The sequence below is a fragment of the Syngnathoides biaculeatus genome, chromosome 9 (genome assembly GCF_019802595.1).
Source record: "Syngnathoides biaculeatus isolate LvHL_M chromosome 9, ASM1980259v1, whole genome shotgun sequence".
Classification (NCBI taxonomy): domain Eukaryota; kingdom Metazoa; phylum Chordata; class Actinopteri; order Syngnathiformes; family Syngnathidae; genus Syngnathoides; species Syngnathoides biaculeatus.
Genome location: NC_084648.1, coordinates 22,746,464 through 22,764,999, shown reverse-complemented (window position 1 = coordinate 22,764,999; position 18,536 = coordinate 22,746,464). Strand labels below are relative to the sequence as shown.

General features: G+C 39.9%; 1 protein-coding gene across 2 annotated transcripts in view; it reads left to right on the top strand.

Moving 5' to 3' along the window:
• Positions 1-18,536, top strand: part of LOC133506297 (zinc finger protein 638-like) — a 105,734-nt gene that overhangs the window by 69,865 nt on the left and 17,333 nt on the right. For both annotated transcript variants that reach the window (XM_061830298.1, XM_061830297.1), the window contains 6 exons: positions 4,464-4,622; positions 4,709-5,098; positions 5,204-5,674; positions 5,750-5,926; positions 6,011-6,263; positions 6,334-6,603. In XM_061830298.1, the coding sequence (XP_061686282.1) occupies positions 4,464-4,622; positions 4,709-5,098; positions 5,204-5,674; positions 5,750-5,926; positions 6,011-6,263; positions 6,334-6,603 (1,720 nt within the window). The remainder of the gene's footprint in view (positions 1-4,463; positions 4,623-4,708; positions 5,099-5,203; positions 5,675-5,749; positions 5,927-6,010; positions 6,264-6,333; positions 6,604-18,536) is intronic.

The window sequence follows — 18,536 nt, the reverse complement described above, 5'->3', positions numbered from 1 at the left end:
AAGCTTGCATTCGAGGAGAAATTATTCGTTATACAAGTTCTAAATCTAAAAAACATATGATTCACTTAAACATAAAGAATTGCTATTTTTAAGAAGTAAATATAATAGATTTTCTACAGATAAAGTGACAAAAAGTTCATTATGGCTTAAGCAGCGTTATTACGATCAAGGTGAAAAAGCGGGTAAACTTTTGGCTTGGACGATTAGGAAATTACAAACAGAACGGGCAATTAATAGCATAAGGACTTCTGATGGAGATTTGACTGTTGACCCTCAAGAAAATTAATAGTACTTTCAGGGAGTTCTATGAACAATTGTATAAATCCGAGACAACAGACTTCTCTTGAGAGGGATGCATTTCTTGATTCACTTGTATTTCCAGTGCTATCAGAGGAGGCAAAGCAAAACTTAGATAACCATCTGACAGAAGAAGAAATTTTTGCTGCCATTCAAAGTATTAACGCTAATCGTGCTCCTAGGCCCGACCGATGGACTGACTATAGACTATAGTAATTGCAGCAAAAGGTTGCGCTACAAAGTATTAATGGGGCCGAATAATATTGCATGCCCCACTTTTCAGGTTTTTATTTTTTAAAAAAGTTTAAAATATCCAATAAATTTCGTTCCACTTCACGGTCGTGTCCCGCTTGTTGATTCTTGACAATTTTTTTTTTTTTTTAATTTTATATCTTTGTTTGGAGCCTGAAATATGGCAAAAGGTTGAAAACTCCAAGGGGGCTGAATACTTACAAAAGGCACTGTAACTTGTAACTATCAAAATGTTTCTAAAATAGCCCTCTCAACATTAAGGAGAAAAGGTAAAACTGTGTGATTCCACTAGGACAAACACTGCTAAAGACAAGTAAATCTGCTCAACACACTAAGGAAATCCTTGCTGAGTCATTTAGCAAACATACCATATGACAAATCAAAAATTGACAAGACGGAAAATAAAACGCTTAAAGATAGCTGGGAAAGGCTGTGCATTCCTATTTTCTTTCTCCTTTTTTTCATTATTTCTGCAGTTTTCTTGCCAAATTTCTATCCCAATAGGTGCTGTAGTGACAAATAAAAAATCCTTCTGATTTAAAATATTTTGTGAGGTTCACATTTTTACATCATCCTAATTTTTTGTTAAAAAGCCTTAACTGAAATACTGTTCTGCAAACCTGATTTGACATATTTTACAGTTTATTATATTATATTCTTATATTCCACAGCTTATTGAATATTGCCTTACAATAACCTTGTGCAATAGTTTTGCAGCCGTCCTACAAAATAAACGAGCTGTTGTTCTGAAACGCTGTCAATTAATATCTTGGGAATTAAGTAAAGATATGCTTTTTTGAGGTTGCGGGGGGATATTGTCAAATTATTCATTCATTCATCCATTTTCCATACCGCTTATCCTCACGAGGTTTCTGGAGCCCGTCCTGGCTAATTCTGGGCTAGAGGCTAATACAGTGGTACCTCTACTTACGAACGTCTCTAGTAACAACAAATTCAGGTTATGAAACACCTCCTCTTAAACATGTCTCGTTACGAATGGAAATTCAAGATATGAAAAAAAAATATGGGCGCTTGATTCTCAGCCCCCAAATTCCATTGAACGTAAAAATTCTGTATCCTGTTTTGTATGGCGCAATAGAGGTGCTCTCCTATTAGCTATTGCTGTAACATCTTCCTGTTATCCCATTGGCTAGGAGGGATGTCAGTCTTTACCCAAGATGCACATCCTGTATCTTGGTTTGTGTGGTGCAACAGAGCTGCTCTCCCTATTGTTTATCGCCAGAGCATCTTCGTGGAATCCCATTGGCTAGTTGATCTTTACCCATGATGCGTTTCGTTTCCCAAATCACATGCTTTCACACGTTTTCACAAGCTTGCACACATTGGGAAAGTACAACTTTTTGGGAGTTTTTTGTTTGCGTTTTTGCAAGTTTATTCATCTTTCTTCACCATGGGCCACAAGAAACTTTAATGGAAGTTGTGTGCATGCGTACATTCGTACGTATGATTACTCTTGGTTGTCAAACGTTTGCCTCCTCCTCCGTCCCCCACGATGCCTTATGCTTGTCACTCACCCTTCTCTTTGCATAGTTGACCAACACCAAAGATAAATGAACATAATTTTTATTTTTACATTATGTACTTTGAATGCTTATTTTTGGTAGGGGGAGGAGGGCTTGGAATGGATGGGTTAACCTCAACCCTATTTACATGTAAAAACAGAGGAAAAATTAAGATTCACATTACGAAACAACTTCCAGATCAAATCAAATTCACAGTAAAAAATAAATAAAAATACCACACATACACTGGTGTAAAAAGGTATTTGCCTCCTCCTGATTTCAGAATTTTTATTTTTTGCATATCTCTGCATATCTCAAGTTTCAAATCATCAATCCAATTTTGATATAAGTCAGAAACAAACCAAGGAAATACTAAATGGTTTTTAAATGACAATTAAAATTATCAAGGCCGCTCCCAAAAAAAATTTTATCCTTTGCGGAAAAAGTAATTAAAGTGAAAGTAATTGAAATTATCAGTGAAAAATGTAACAAAGCCACTGTCAAGGCTTTGGGGATCCAGTGAACCACTGTCGGAGCAATTATCCACAAAAACTCAGCATAGTGGCAAGCCTCAGGAGTGGACAACTAACTAAAATAGTGCGACAACTCATCCAGGAGGTCACAAAAGACCCTCGAACAACATCTAAAGACCTAGACGCCTCGCTGTCCTCGGTTAAGGTTAGTGTCCATTACGCCACCATAAGAAAGACACTGGCATCCTTGGATGAGTTCCCATGTGAAACGCCCTTGTGTCAGCAAAGAATACAAAGGCTCATCTCACATTTGCCAAAAAACACCTTGATGATCCTCACAATGTTTGGGGAAACATTGTGTGGACTAATGAGTCAAAAACAAAGGTGTGAGGCCCGTTACCACTGATGTAAAAAGGACATTATGCCAACAGTAAAGCATGGTGGTAGGAGTGTGATGGTCTGGGGCTGCTTTAGTGCCTCAGGACCAGGACAACTTGCTGTGATTGATGGAACAATGAATTCTGAAGGCGAACATCTGTCAATCAGTTTGTGCCTTCAAACACAAGTGGTCTTGGATCATGCAGCCCCCAACAACTCCACCTTTTAATGGCTAAAAAAAAAAAAAGTTTGGAAGGGGCAAGTCAAAGTCCGGATTTAAATCCAATTGAGCTGCTGTGGTGTGACCTTAACCCTAGAGAACCCATGGGGTCACATATGACCCAGTATAATTAAGGGCCCACTGTATAAACACAACGCACCATAGTTACTCTTTCTACCCTTTAAGCCCTACGTCTCACGTCTGCATTAAATACATTGTTTTTGGGTAGTTAAAGGTTAAGTGTCAACCCTATAAGGATTCTAAAATAGATAAAAATACATAACATTATTCACTTCAATGTCTATACCAAAAAATAAATGAGCGATGTCATTTGGAACCCACAAAGCTCTTGTCCTTTGCACCCATGCAATCCATTTTTCACGATGAACCGGGTCTCTTGGAAACTTACGAAGGGTAAATCCATCCTCTTGAGTGTTCGAGCAATATCCAGCAATGCCAGCATTTTGGCTAACACGAAGGAACAACAAGCTATCTTCCTGCAGCTAAAACTAATAGAAAGAAATGAGTCCGCTTGAGCGCGCTACTGCCTCCAATTTCTCTTCCTGCTTCTTGTCTTAAACAAATCCCTCGAGAGGATTTTCATGGCGGGAGTTATAAAAAGCCATATACCTCAAAATCATGTTTTGTGGTGGAAAAAACGGATGGGTCCATACTGGCTGCTGTTTTTTCATTAATAACATACAAAAGATCATCCTTTTCATGACAGTGGACCTCAAGGCCCACTCGGTCATATGTGACCCATTATCTTAACCGGAAGTAAATTGGTAAATTTTTCCAAATATTATGTTTTTGTGTTCCTTTGATGCTTATTGATTAATTTAGTTAGTACATAAAATTTTAAGAGGATTTGGATGTCTTGGGTTCTCTAGGGTGAAAGGGGCAGTTCATGCTAGAAAATTCTGCCCTATGAGAGTTGAAAGAATTCTGCAAAGAAGATTGGGACTAAATTCCTTCAGAGCGATTTGAAAGACTCAGCATCAAGTATTCCAAACGTTGAATTCAGGTGTTGGTGCCAAGGATGGCACAACCCATTATTAGTTTTAGGGAGCAATTACCTTTTCCACAGAGGGTTAAAAATGTTTGGATTTTTTTGTGCCTTAATATGCAACAAACAAACAACAAAAAATGAAATCAGGAAGGAGCCAAATACTTTTTCATCGCACTATTCCCTCACACTATTACCTAGGCGTTGTCCTAAATCAACAAAATAACTCTGCTTTGTCACTGTGCTTCTGTCCTTTGTGTCAGTCACTGCCAAAGAATTCACAATGCTGTAAACCTTATTTATTTCTTGCTCAGGTCATTTGTGAAATGGCAACTGGAGCTATGGCCCTCGCTGTCTACAAACGCTTCCAGAGGTTTCCATGCATTATACAAAACAACCCTCTATTTTTTTCCCGCAAGCCTGACCCCAAAGCACAGGCTCAAGTATTACCTTCAACCTTACAATCATCTAAGGTATATTAGTTGACACATAAAGCTATACTTCCAATTTTTGTGGAAAAATATTCTTGTACATACCTGTATTTTATCTGATGTTGTAGGATATTCTTGCAAATGAAGGATGCAGTAAAGGTGCAGCCAACGAAGATGAGATAGCACATGATGAAAATATTTCTGTGGAAATGGAAAAAGGGCAAGAGATAAAGGGCTCTCAAAAAGTGGTAAATTCAGAAGAAGTGGTGGGAGAAAATGGAAGCTGTTCCACTCAAGAGCCAAAGAATGTGCTGTCCGAATGTGCACGTGAAGCACACAAAACGACTGACAAAGAGAATGTGGTCACTATTGAAGATGTCTTGAACGCTGACAAGAAGGATGCATCATCTGAGGAGACTATTGTGCAGACAACTGTAAATGCAGCTGAGTTTGACAAGATTAAGACCCATCCTGGTCAAAATACTTCTACAGAAGTGACCATTTCAGAGTTTTCCAAGGTAAAAGAAAACTGTTTCTAGTGGTAATGGTTCTTGTTATTGCTATGAATCGTCAAGTTTATTAATTTCCCTGGATTTCTGATCATATAATCCCTGTTTCTGAAGGATTCTCCAGAGATGCATGCTGAAGCAAGAATTGACCATCTAAATAAAATGGCAGGTTCACCAAATAAAAATGGAGTTCACCTGACAACAGAAGGGGGAAATGTGTCAAATCAAACAAAAGAGACGGATGGAGAAAAAGTAGTTGATGAAACAAAAGGGACAGAAAGGAACCATGCAGAGGGTGCCTTAAAGACTCAGCGAGAGAGAAATGAAAAAGAGGTAAGAAAGGAGGAGACAAAAGACAGAGAGCAAAATGTAAGGGTGAGGCCCTCGGAAAAATTACAAAGGATCAAGTGGTATAGGAAGCAGGAGGAAATAACCGAAAGAGAGAGGAGAGAAATGGAGGACGAGGAGGAGCATGAGGGTTTTTCAGGACTTAGATCATCTTGCAGTTTTGAGACTGATAAAACCAAATCCTACATGGTTGAACAAAGAATCTCAAACAAATCTGATGCTATACTGCCTAAAATGGTGAGCTGCATTTCTTAAAACATTGAGCTGAGTGTTACTGCTACTTTTGTTAATAAAAGTATCCTGTACAATTAGGATGAAAGTGAAGATTTCGATTCCTTCCCATTGAGCATGAGTGACTTTGTCACTGTGGATGAAGTTGGGGATGTGACTGACTTAAACGACTTGCTCCATTCCTCTTCACCTGCTGATCCAGAGAAAAATATAGAGGAAAAGCACTCACTGACACATGTCCCACAGGTTGCTCATGAGGTAAAACACTCATACGCTTTTCACAAACTGGTTTAGGTATGTGAGAAAATTTGTTATACATTTGCGTTCCCCCCCCCCTTCAAGGTCGTACCTGTGGAAGTAACCAATGGGATGACTATTCAACCAATGAAGTCTGATGATCCCATAACTGATTTTCAGCATCATCCTGTGAAATCTGAGGATGTCCGAACAGATTTTGGGCGTCAGCCTACAATTTCAGTTGGGACTTCCAATAGTTTATCATCAGATGCAGTCCCACCCACTCAAACTCACCAAGAGTTTTCTCTTGTCAACAAAAAATTAGTGCCCACTTGTCAACCAGAAGAACATGAGAAGGGTATATTTATTTAAAGAAAATGTACCCTAAAGGATTTTTATTGACACATTTTTCCTCTTTCCCTTTGTAGAAACTAGACCCGCTGTTCCCGTGGAATCTGTAAGCAATTTTGTGTCTCTTGTGACACCTGTCTCAGTAACTACAGCAGTTATTGATGACTCCACATCAGATACAACTATTGAGGTGGGAAGGAGCTCAGTAAATAATGCAGAAGAAAAGCAAGCTGAAACAACAAAACTGATTGACAGCCCTGAAAATGATGAACAGACCATAATGTTGGAAAAAGTACAGCAAATGCAAACAGAGGACACACAGACAAGCCTTCCTTCTGATGAGCCAGGTAAAAAAAAAATTGTTGCTCAATGTTGTCAGAGTATAGTGTGCTCCTGAGAAGGGTAATTTTCTGCACACCTTTCTTGAACACTACTCCTCCCCGGTCGTCCTTGCCAAACTCGTACACTGTACACACTAGCAACTGCCCGTGCTGCGTTTCTATCCTTTCTCACGCTCACTGCTCCACATGCCTTCACAGTTCTCGTTCTCCCACCCCCACTAACTCACTCACTCATTCACTCACTCATTCACTCACTCACTCACACAATAGCGCAGGAGTTCACTCACCTCAACCACAGCAAAGTTACTACAAGTATTGTTGAGGTTCTCACTAATGATTTCAGAAAAATGTTGTCGAGCCCTGACTAACTTGGTTAAAATTACAAAGACACAATATATGGAGGTCAGTCAATTTGGAGTTAAGTTTCTGTTGACTTCCGTTCTGCTTTCCTACACTTTGCTTTAGTGCTCTTAACCATCATTGTGCTCATGCACAATGTTCTATGGCGCCTCAAGAATGGCGTTGTTTTAACAGGAGCGACAACATTTGTAATGGTCAAATCAGTGCTTTGTGCCCCACCCCACTACTCATGAAAGGGAGTAGCTGTGGTGAACCCATTCTCTCTCATTAGTTCTCTTAAAGTGGGTCGTCACTTGAGACCGATATTAAACGACCGTAGCTCTTGATTTACTTCAGTTTTGTCTTGTATTAGCACCGTGACAAGTGTATCATATACCGTTGTACCTCGAGATACGAGTTCAATTTGTCCCATGACTGAGCTCTTATCTCAAGTTGCTCTTAGGTCAAAGCAGATTTGCCCATTGAAATATATGTAAATGTCATTAATCTGTTCCAGCCCCTAAAAAATGCCACCCCATTTTTTATTCTCCACATCCTAAAATAAAAAGTGTATTTTTAAATTACAAATACAGTAATCCCTCTCTACTTTGCGCTTCACCTTTTGCAGATTCTGTGCATCCTGTCACCCCGAAAACCTCAGAGAGGAAAAAAAAAAAAAAAAAAAGCCAGGTCGGTTTACCATAGTACTATATCACTTTAAGAAGCCCAAAAAAGGCCTAATCAGCTCTTTTGAGTGTATTGGCTGCATCATAGCTTGACCCAGCATCTCGCTCTCTCGCTCTCTCTCTCTCTCTCTCTGTCTCCCCCCCCCTCCCTCCCTCCCTACCTCCCCAACAACAACCTCTCTCGTTCAAAATGATTTCACCTCCTTCAGGATGAGGCTTTTCGGCGAACAAAGGTTTGTTTGAAAAATGTCACAAGTGTGGGATAATACAGTAATCCCTCGTTTTTCGTGGTTAATTGGTACCAGACCTCGTCTTGCTGGGGATGCCACATTATTCCCTATCATTGCAGCTTCCTGCTACAGTACTGTACTAATATATTCTGTCATATTTTTATTTTTTATACATTACATTACTGTACTAAAATATGCTGTTTATCTATCTCTTTATTTATTTATTGTGCTAGATTGGTCTGTCATCTTGCTGGGGATGCCCCATTATACCCTATCAATGTCTTCCCGCTACAGTACTGTACTAATGTATACTGTTTTTCTTTTTCATGTTTTTTTTTTTTTTTTTGGGATTCATTGATCCATGTTGTTGCGCTGGGGATGGCACATTAGTATGTAGTGATTCATCTTTTTTGGTAGAGAGTGGGGTAGGGGTCCTTAACGCCGCGATGCACTGAATCCGCAATATGTTATCCATGAAGTAGAAGAGGGATTACTGTAGGGTACGAGCTGTCGAGATTAGCAATTGTTGATGGGGTTATGTTATTTTACAGGGTTTTGGATTAAATAGATTAACTGTACATAAAGGTATCTCATATTTGCTCTCTTGTTTTGCTTTTAATACTCTTTTGGTATGCTTAATTAGTGTACATTGAATCGCGTTTTCTTTGCAAGGTTGCTTTATTTATCACGTTTGCTGCGTAAATACAAAAGAGTATTTGTGGAGATGTGGCCAGAATGGGTTGATGTGAAACACATCCCCCGTTATCCCCACAATCACACGTTCCTCTTGTTGAATAGGGGCCGCCACACCGGCTAAACGGAAGTGATGTAACAGTTACGCGCCAGGAGTAATGTCACAACCGTGCGTCGTGGACATTCAGTGCTACTCGAGAAGAAATCATGCGTTTGATTTGTTTGTGAATTTCTGTACTGCAATAAAAGGTTTTTTATTGTCATTGGTTAACTTAGCCGTGGGCATTTTACGGGGCCCGTGGCCTCACTTTAACTGGTCCGTGGAAAGGGTTCTTGGAATTAAGAAAAATAAACCTACTTTCAAAATTAATCTTAAAGGAAGACTCTCCCCAAAATTCATATGTACAATAAACCCTCCAATGTGAAGTAATATTATTATTATTACATATATTTTGGACATTAATTGAAAATAATAAATGAAAATAAAGAACATATTTGAAATCCAAGCAAAATCTGGATATGTGCCAGCTTTCAGAGCCAGACGCGGAAGAAACTTCCTTGACGCCGCCCCTGACGTCTCGGGTGCTTAACATTACAGACCATTCGTTCTAGCTAAGCCAAGATGACGACTTGTTCTGCATCAAAACTGAGAAAACGCACCCAAATTAGTCCTCCTTTAACCTCCCGGGGGGTCAACCTGACAGAATAAAGCTGTGGCTGTCACAGTTGAGGCTCATTCATCAGCGGGGAAATTTGCACGCATTTTATCATTACTGGTTAATAGCCTCTCGTGCTGGTACGGTAAAGCAACAACATACGTTATGAGGGTGGCGCAGCTGTTCAATCACAGACTTCAATGTGTGGAGTTTGCATGTTCTCCCTGTGTCTGCATGTGTGTAAACTTGCCTCCTACCCGTTGACAGCTGGGATAGGCTCCAGCATTCCTTCGACTATTGTGCGGCTAAGAAAATGGATGGATGGATATATATGTGTAAGCACACAACCCTTCCCGGTTACTATTTACGGCGTTGCGCGGATGCAACCCCCCCACACCAACCCCCCTCCCCCGCATCCCCGCCGCGGGTCGAACGCGAGAAACTGACTGCTTGAAAAGTACAATTTGGGGAAGGAAAAAAAAGTCTGGCCACGCCTTCCTTTAATGCATGGACTAAATCAGCAGGGCTTTTTTTTTTTTTTTTTAAAACTTGTTTAAATTTTGCATGCGTCATTTACGTCATTTATATCCGGGTAACTGAGACAAGTTGAAGTGGGTGTGATTAGCAACAAGTCATTATAGTGGTAACCCTTCAAAATGTTTACAAATGCCAAAAAAAGAGAGGTGGACGCTGAAGGCTGTGGTTTCAAGAAAATATTGACTACTAAATATTTATTACTGAAGTCAGGATTAAATCCGTATATTTGTTTTGAGGTGAACAGGTCGCCATGTTTACGGGGTACAATGTGGATCGGCATTATGAGACAAAGCATGCTGAAAAATAGACATTTGAGTGAGACTGAGAAAACGCAGATATTGAAAGATTTGCTAGCGAAGCTTGAGAGAACAGCAAGGCTATTTACCAAGCTACACGGAGCCATGGATGTAGGGACCAGGACCAGGTTTATGATAAGTAGCTAAAAACTGTAAGCCAGAGAGGGAGTTTGTGAAAGACTGCTTGGTGGACTCTGCACTGCTAATATAGCCGGAGAAAATAGAAGCATTTGAGAAAGTCCGTTTTGACTTTTTCTCCCTGGCTTTGGGTGAGAGTTGTGTTGTGCGACATGGCACAGTTACTCGTGTTTCTCCGAGGGATAATGCGGGAGTTCGAGATTATGGAGGAGCTGGCAGCAGTGACAACCGCCGTGAGTGATTTGTTTGAGGTAAACGCATGCATGGACACCCTTGAACTGAAATGGAAGAGACTCGAAGGAGTCACCATTGACAGCTATCCAAATCTGACAGGGAGAACTGTGGAACTTTTGAAATGGATTCCATAACCCTAAGATAAAGTGAATGAACTTGCCAGAGAGCACAAATTGGTATTTATTCATTGTATTATTCATCAACACACATTGTGCAAGTCAACAATGCTTTTATTGATGTGACGAAGACAGTTAACTTTATCAGGGCACGAGCATTGAATCACAGGCAGTTTGTTGCACTTTTAGAAGAGCAGGGTCACAAACATGTTGACATTAGGTACCATACCGCTGTCAGATGGCTCAGCCCGGTCAAAGTGTTGAAAAGAGTTTTGGACCTATAAGCAGAGATTCAAGAGTTTTGTAGAATTAAAGGCAAAAAGATCCCAGAGCTCTCAGAGAGACTGGATTGCAGATTTAGCATTTGCTCTTGATGTGACAGCATGGATTAACAAACTGACATGAAACTGCATGCCAAGGGCCTTTTTGTTCATGAAATGCAAAATCTGGTCAAGGCTTTCATGAGAAAGTTGCAATTTCTTTCAAATCGATTAGAGAACAAAATTCTCACTCATACGCAAACCCTGAAAGAAGTCAAACCATTAGCTACTCACCTCTGCAGCACCTTTCACTTTATTCACCTTTGCATGTAATGTGAATGATGCACCCATTGATGTTCAGCTAGAGCTTATTTCATAGACTTGGAGTCAAATATAGTACTAGCTGAGCACTTTTAAGTCAGCATCGCTGCTGGAGTTTTATTCATCTCAAGGAGAATTTTCCAACCATGAGAAAACGTGCTCAGAAGATGTTGGTTCTTTTTGGATCCACGTATACATGTGAACAAACATTCTCAGTAATGAAGTTTACCAAATCCAGATACAGATCCTCTTTTACTGATGATCTGTCAAATGTGCTTCACGTCTCTCCCTCATTCAACCTGATTTTAATGCACTTGTTAAAGCTCAACAGAGGCAAGATTTCTCTCACTGAACTAGAAAAAAAATAAGAGGCATGTTAACTTGTATTTTTTTTTTTCTGCAGTTTGGCAGATGGATGTTATGTCAAATTATTGTTTGCAAATAAAGACACTGGTATCTTAATCAAATTTTAAGATTAAAACAAAGAATTGTTTAATTGTAGCAAACGTTGCCCGCTTACCAATTTTATTGCACAAGTTTATTAATTATTTTTTGTAAAACAACTTTATTCATTATCTTTCAAAAACACATAAAGTGAAGAAAATAAATATTCAAACACTCTGCTATATTGCAAGTTCTCCCACTTAGAAATCATGGAGGGTTCTGAAATTTTCATTGTATGTGCATATCCACATGAGAGAGATAATCTAAAAAGAAAAATCCAGAAATCACAATGTATGATTTTTTTTTATTTTTATTTTTTAAACATTTTTTTGTGGTACAGCTGCAAATAAGTATCTGAACACCTGTCCCTCCACAATATTTTCTCATTCGGCCCTTTTGGAAAAATAATTGCCCACCCCTGAACTAGACACTTACATGTTGTAATTTTTGTCTCAAGTATGCAACGTAAAATGCTGTACTATTTATGAAACATTCTGGTACCCACACGGCAGCTGCAGAAGTTTCTGAGTGATGAATGATAACAATCCCAGTAACATAATATTAATAAATATTTATTATTTGTTTTATAATATTGTAAATTTATAATACTGTATATATTATGGTAACAAGGTTGTATAAGTGAATATTTAACTAAATACCTCATATTGTCTCAAATATGCAAAGTATAAATGCTGTTGACATATTTTAAATGTTCTGGTAACAACATAAACATAAATCCCCGCTACTTTGCAGTTTTTCAGTTTTCGCGGGTGTTTCTGGTCCCAATGAACCGTGAAAAACGGGAGATTACTATTGTGTATTTGAAACAAAAAAAAAAGAAAATGGAAAGAAAGGAACTGCTTTTGTAACGTGTACTTACCTTGGAGATGAGACGACTTTTGGTAACAGAAGTTACTGGTGGATGTTGAGGGTGCTTAGCTTAATTTTATTTTCCAGTTAACGCAAGATGAACATAAATGGTACTGTAATTTTTTTTTTTCAGTTTTGCTTAATTATATTCATGTCTTTTGTCTTGCACAACTTTGGCCTTTTTCGCAATGCATTCTTCTGTCAACAGATGGCCATTTTAAAAAAATAACTGTCAATGGAGATTTGTTTATGCCTCTTTTTGACTTTGTCAAATGTGTAAGGCATGTGTCATTACAGAGTACCAAAGCACGGCCAGTTGTAACATTTTCTGGATTTTTCTTCCCCACAAAGTCTGAAAATTTCTCCCATATTGTCAACGCTTCTTTTATTTTGGTAATACAGATAACCTCCTCCTCTCTCTCATCGTCAGAACTATCACTGCGCACCTTTTATGGTGCTCCATCTGTCACTATTTTAATTTCTCCGTCGTCGGCTCCTCCTCAGCTCTGTGGCTTCAAAATAATTTTCATCCCCTTGACTGGTGTGACCGACTTGGATTGCCTCTGTGTGAATCGTACATATTGAAATACAGTAGGTTTAATTATGAATGCACCCCTTTAAGGTTGAAGAGGTGAGCAGTCTAAAGCATACTAGGGGGGGCAAGTGTGTGGCGGAGGAGCAGTTATCTGTTATACCATTGGGTGTGTGCTGCCTAAGTGTTGAATTAAAAAGTGACTAAAACCCAGTGGTGACTCCTTTTCACTCATTGCCCTTTACTGAGGGCATTCCAATATGGTTGACGTAGAATGGTCATAATTCTTTGCCAATTCGCTCACTCGGACACCCTGTTCGTGTTTTTCCATTATTTCACATACTTAGACGTCTTCCTCTTCTCACCGCTTTCCATAGCAATTGTTTTTTTTTGGGCCACATAGTGGAAAATGTATTCGTATTAAATACAAAGTAACAAAATGCAAATACAGCAGCACAGAGATGCTTCAGAGGCGAGACGCATAAAGACTGAGTGAAGCTCGAAAAGCTGAGCAGAACCTGTCCATTTCAGCATCTTCACGATCACGGTGCCATCTATTGACAGTCATTCGTACGTCATAGGTCGTATCTCGAAAAACTCATATGTCAAGGTACCACTGTACAGTTGAAGCCAAAAGTAAACATACTTTTCCTTTCGGCTTGTCCTTTTAGGGGTTGCCACAGTGTCATCTTTTTCCATCTAAGCCTGTCTCCTGCATCTTCCTTCCTAACACCCACTCCCCTCATCTCTTTCTTCCCTCACAACATCCATAAACTTTCTCTTTGGTCTTCCTCTCGCTCTTTTGCCTGGCAGCTCCATCCTCAGCATCCAAATACAAATGTACTCACTCACTCGCCTTTGGACATGTCAAAACCATCAAAGTCTCCTTGTCTCTAAAACATCCAACTTTGGCTGTCACTCTAGTGAGCTCTTTTTTAATCTTATCCAACCTGCTCACTCTTCGTGGGAACCTCAACATCTTCATTTTTGCCACTTCCAGCTCTGCTTCATGTTCTCTCTTCAGTGCCACCATCTTTATTCCGTACATCATGGCCGGCCTCACCACTGTTTTATAAACTTTGCCCTTCATCCTAGTCACCTCTGTCACATAACACTCTTGACACCTTCCGCCAGCTGTTCCAACCTGCTGGGACCCATTTCTTCACTTCCTTACCACATTCACCATTGCTTTGGATTGTTGACCCCAGGTATTTAAAGTCGTCCACCCTCGCTATCTCTTCTCCCTGGAGCCTCACTCTTTCCCCTTCGCCCCTCTCATTCATACACATATTATTCTGTTTTATTCAGCTAATCTTCATTCCTCTCCTTTCCAGCGCATGCCTACATCTTTCTAATTGTTCTTCCGCCTGATCCCAGGTTTCACTACAGATCACAATGCCATCTGCAAACACGAACATCATGCTCCACGGGGATTCCAATCTTATCTCAGCTCAGAGCTTATCTCTGATGCAGTCCTACCTCCACCTTAAATTCTACGGTCACACCTAATAATACATAAATTACATTAATAAAACATGGAGTAGATGGGAAGAGCTGACGAAGAATGTCTTGGAATTAAAAAGGGTATCAGATTGAGTGATGAGGCTGAAATTTGAAATTCAGGGTGTTATGTATAATGCGACTCGTAGCAAATTCTGGAAAGAATGAGATGACTTAGTTCTGAGCATCCCAGACAGAGTTAGTTGTGATGGATGCAGATTTTAACGGACATGTTGGTGAAGGAAACAGGGGTGATAAAGAAGTGATGGGTAGGCAAGAAAATATAGTGACCTACAAGAGTGGAGGTAGAAGCACACAGGTGGATTATATTTTGTGCAGACGATGTAATCCGATGGTTACTGACTGTAAGGTAGTGGTAGGGGATAGTATAGCTGGACTGAATAGGATGGTGTCGTGCCCCTGTTTCCTTCACCAAGATGTCAATTAAAATCTGCACCACTCACAACTCTCTCTGTCTGGGATGCTCAGAAATTCTTCATGTAGTTCCTTGCAGAATTTCTCTTTCAACTCTCGGTCACATCCTACCTGTTGTCAGATTCCGCAGGACTAATCGGGAGAAATGTTAATATACCAGTTAAAGGGTTAAGCTACCCATTTTCCCCAGCCGCCTCTAACGCCGTGCGTGCAGGGAGACGGGATCTTCTTAAGTTGGTGTCGATGAATTCGCCTAGGTGAACTAACTGCCTTTAGTTTTGCAGAGCCAATCCGGGCTGCCCTCACTTATGAGCCCTTGTTGAGTAACATTACAGAGAAAAAGGGTGACAAAGTCATCCCTCCGCTTTTACAGCAGCTTCATCTCTTATGAATCGATTGCACTTGTCATTGAACTAGTAAATTTAACAATCCTTGTTAGGATCGTATGGATTTGTTTTATCTTAAACCGGAGATTATCAATGAGTGACTGATTAAAATAGAATTTTACGACTAGATGTTAATGTCGTTGGCGATCGATCTTTGATGAGGTTGAATGTTAATAATGAGACAACTCAAGGTAAGAATGACAAGGATAGATGAAAATGGAAGTTTTAAGTATTTAATAAAATGATAAAAATTGTTCAGATAACATTCATTATTTGACAGTCACTCCCGGCAGTCGCGGGGTACGGTTGCAATGTTAAGGCAAAATTTGATGTTAATTGAACATAAATGAATAAAAGGAAAAATAATAATACTGATGGTGACAGGGTTCGCACGCGTCCCTAAAAAACCCTAAATTTTCGAAGGTCCTTTTAGGGGCTCCTAAAAGTCCTTAAAATCTGCGAAAACCGGTCAAGCTCCTAAAAAGGCCTTAAACTTAAAACTTAAAAAATCAAAGGGAGGACCTCTACCGCCAAAATTCTTCCGAAAAAAAATAATAATTATCTTTTATTTAAAAAAAAAAATAGCGATCCGTCTGGTGTCTAAAACAGCCGGAAATTGTCAACGGAAGTCACCGTGTTGACAACGAGTTGCCATCTTGTCGTCGATATTTCCGTGAGTCGGCATTTCACTTCGTCTTTGTTACGTCTTTCATCGATCCAACTTGTATCATGGGGAAGTGCATTTTTCAAGATGCTTGGGTTGAAAGTAAGGAGTTTGGAAGCTGGGTTCGTTGAGATGCAAAAGATCGGCACGTTTTACTGCCATCTGTGCAAGCAGAGCTAACAGCTAGGAAAGATGGGCATCAAAGCGCTGGAGTCGCACCGGAAAAAAAAGAGACACGCTGATTTGGCGAAGACTCTCTCATCTTCCGTTGGTATGAATCTTTCTAAAATATAAAGATAGTAAAGCATCAACTTCAGGCAGTGGTACTAGCAGTGCATGCGCACCTACAGTTCTCTAGCCATCGACTTCAACTAGCCAGAAGTCAGGCTCTGTGAACGTAGTTCAATACACGAAGGCGGACTCGTTAAAGGCAGAGATCGTGTGGACTTAAAAAGTGATCTGCAGCCATTACAGTTACAAATCTTGTGAAAATAATTCGAAAGTGTTTGCAGTCATGTTCCCAGACAGTGACATTGCTAAAAACTACCACTGTGGGGAAAGGAAGACTTCGTACCTGGCTACATTTGGCATCACTGCCCACTTTTCATCTCTACTGCCTCAAAGCCAAAAAAGCCAGAATAGAGACTGACATATCTACGCTTATTGAGAAGGCTGATGGGCTGTGTGAGCTGGCAGAAGAAAAGAGGAATCTGAGGTTTATCACCGAGGCCAATCCACTCAGAGGGCAGAGCAAAGGACAAGAGAGCCTCTTTGGCACCTCTGCAGCAGCAAATAGAGGAGGCACTGGGTAGGCTCAAGGAGCTAGAGTAGGGGTGCTGAGACAGACATCAGTATAAGACATTTGTGTATCTAGTTGCAATTGTAGTTAGAATCAGTTTTTCTGTATACTGTTATGTGAAGACGTTGACAATAGTCATATCAATGAGAACTACCACTAGGGGCGACAGGTGATCACTGTCACAGGTACTGAGGTACTGGAACCTTTGATGAACCAAGAACAGCCGATGGCACCATTGGGTGAGTCTTTTTCCCTTACTCTTGATTTCCCACGATGGCCCTAATTTTTTTCCGTGTCGGCCCTAAATTTTTCGTGTCAGCCCCTAAGTATGTCCCTAAAAAGCCCTTAAATTTTTTGGGTCCGACTGAGTATGAACCCTGGGTGAGACAAATGATAAAAGTAGTAAAAAGTAATAAAAATCAAGGAAGATTAATAGCATTCAAAAACTTTAGAAATTCGGGAAAATAGACATTTTTGAGTGAGCCTGTTAGAGGTGATCAAGTCCTACGAAGCTCGAAGCCTAATTTAGTTATAAGTAATTTTAGGATTGAGGATAAATTGTCAAGCCAACTTGCCCTTCTTAGGTAACCATGTAATATCGCTGGCACTATCCTGCCATTACCTTATTATAAGAGTTTTACTTGCGCCCAATCTTAAATGGAGTAGTCAAAAATAAGCATCCCAAGTTGCTCGAATACTTCTCCCCGCCAGCTTGCCACACGACTATTACACCTGTAGAAGGACCTTGTCTCTTTATCAGCGAGAAACGAACAAAGAGCCCCGGACTTCCGTATCCAAGGTTTTTATAGCTTTTTGGTGGAACATTGTGGAAAGTGTTGGCTGAATCTACGCCCAGTGGGAAGGACTCACTTTGTTATCCTATTGGGCCCTTTGTGCCATCCCTGGGTTGACTTGTCACGGCTCTCTTAGCTCACTCAAATTAGGCCTAGGCGCCCGCAAACTCAACTGTCATTTTCCGTTTAATCAACAGGTGCGTCCTTTAAATGTAACCACAAACTTGCATTCAGATTCACTCTAGTTCTTAAGCAATAGCATAAATGTATCAACATTCTTTTGAATACAATTCTCTCATGTATTCTCAGGCTTGTTCTCGTTGGTTGCACATTGTTTTCCCTTGTCTGAGAGTGACAAACAGGTTATATTCTTTTCACAAAGCAGTTTCAAAGCATCATATTCTTTACTAAAGGTTCAAATGGAAAAATAGTTAAGATCAGTTGCTTGCAAACATCCTGTCGTAACTCAAGGGTGTCATAGGCTTCCTGCTCAGCAACCCAGCGATGCTGCAAACATTCTGTTTGTCACTTGCAGGCAGGTGTGCTTCACCGTTGAAAAACCGTTGGAAACCGCAGGGTGTGAACAGCTGCTGAAACGGATCCTGTTGATGTCTTTGTCAAAAACAAGATGTAAATACAAAGATATGACATTAATTTCCAGTCAGTTCACATCAGCAAAATTATTTAATTTTGTTAAATGCCACAAGAATGAGAATTTCAGAGAATATTTTCTTCAAGGTCTAAAGTTTACATACAGAAAAAGTACTATGTTCTTAATGACCAGATGATGAGGTCATGGCTTTGGAAGCTTTTGATATGGTCACTGACAAAAAGTGAGGTAATTGATTGGACACCGGCGAATGTACTTAAAGACACAGCTCAAACACTCTGCTTCCTTATTTCAAATCATGGGAAAATGAAAAAAAAAAAATTGGCCAGAAAATATAATGGTGTTCAAAATAATAGCAGCTTCAATGTGACAACCAGATCATTCCATGTTTTCAGTATA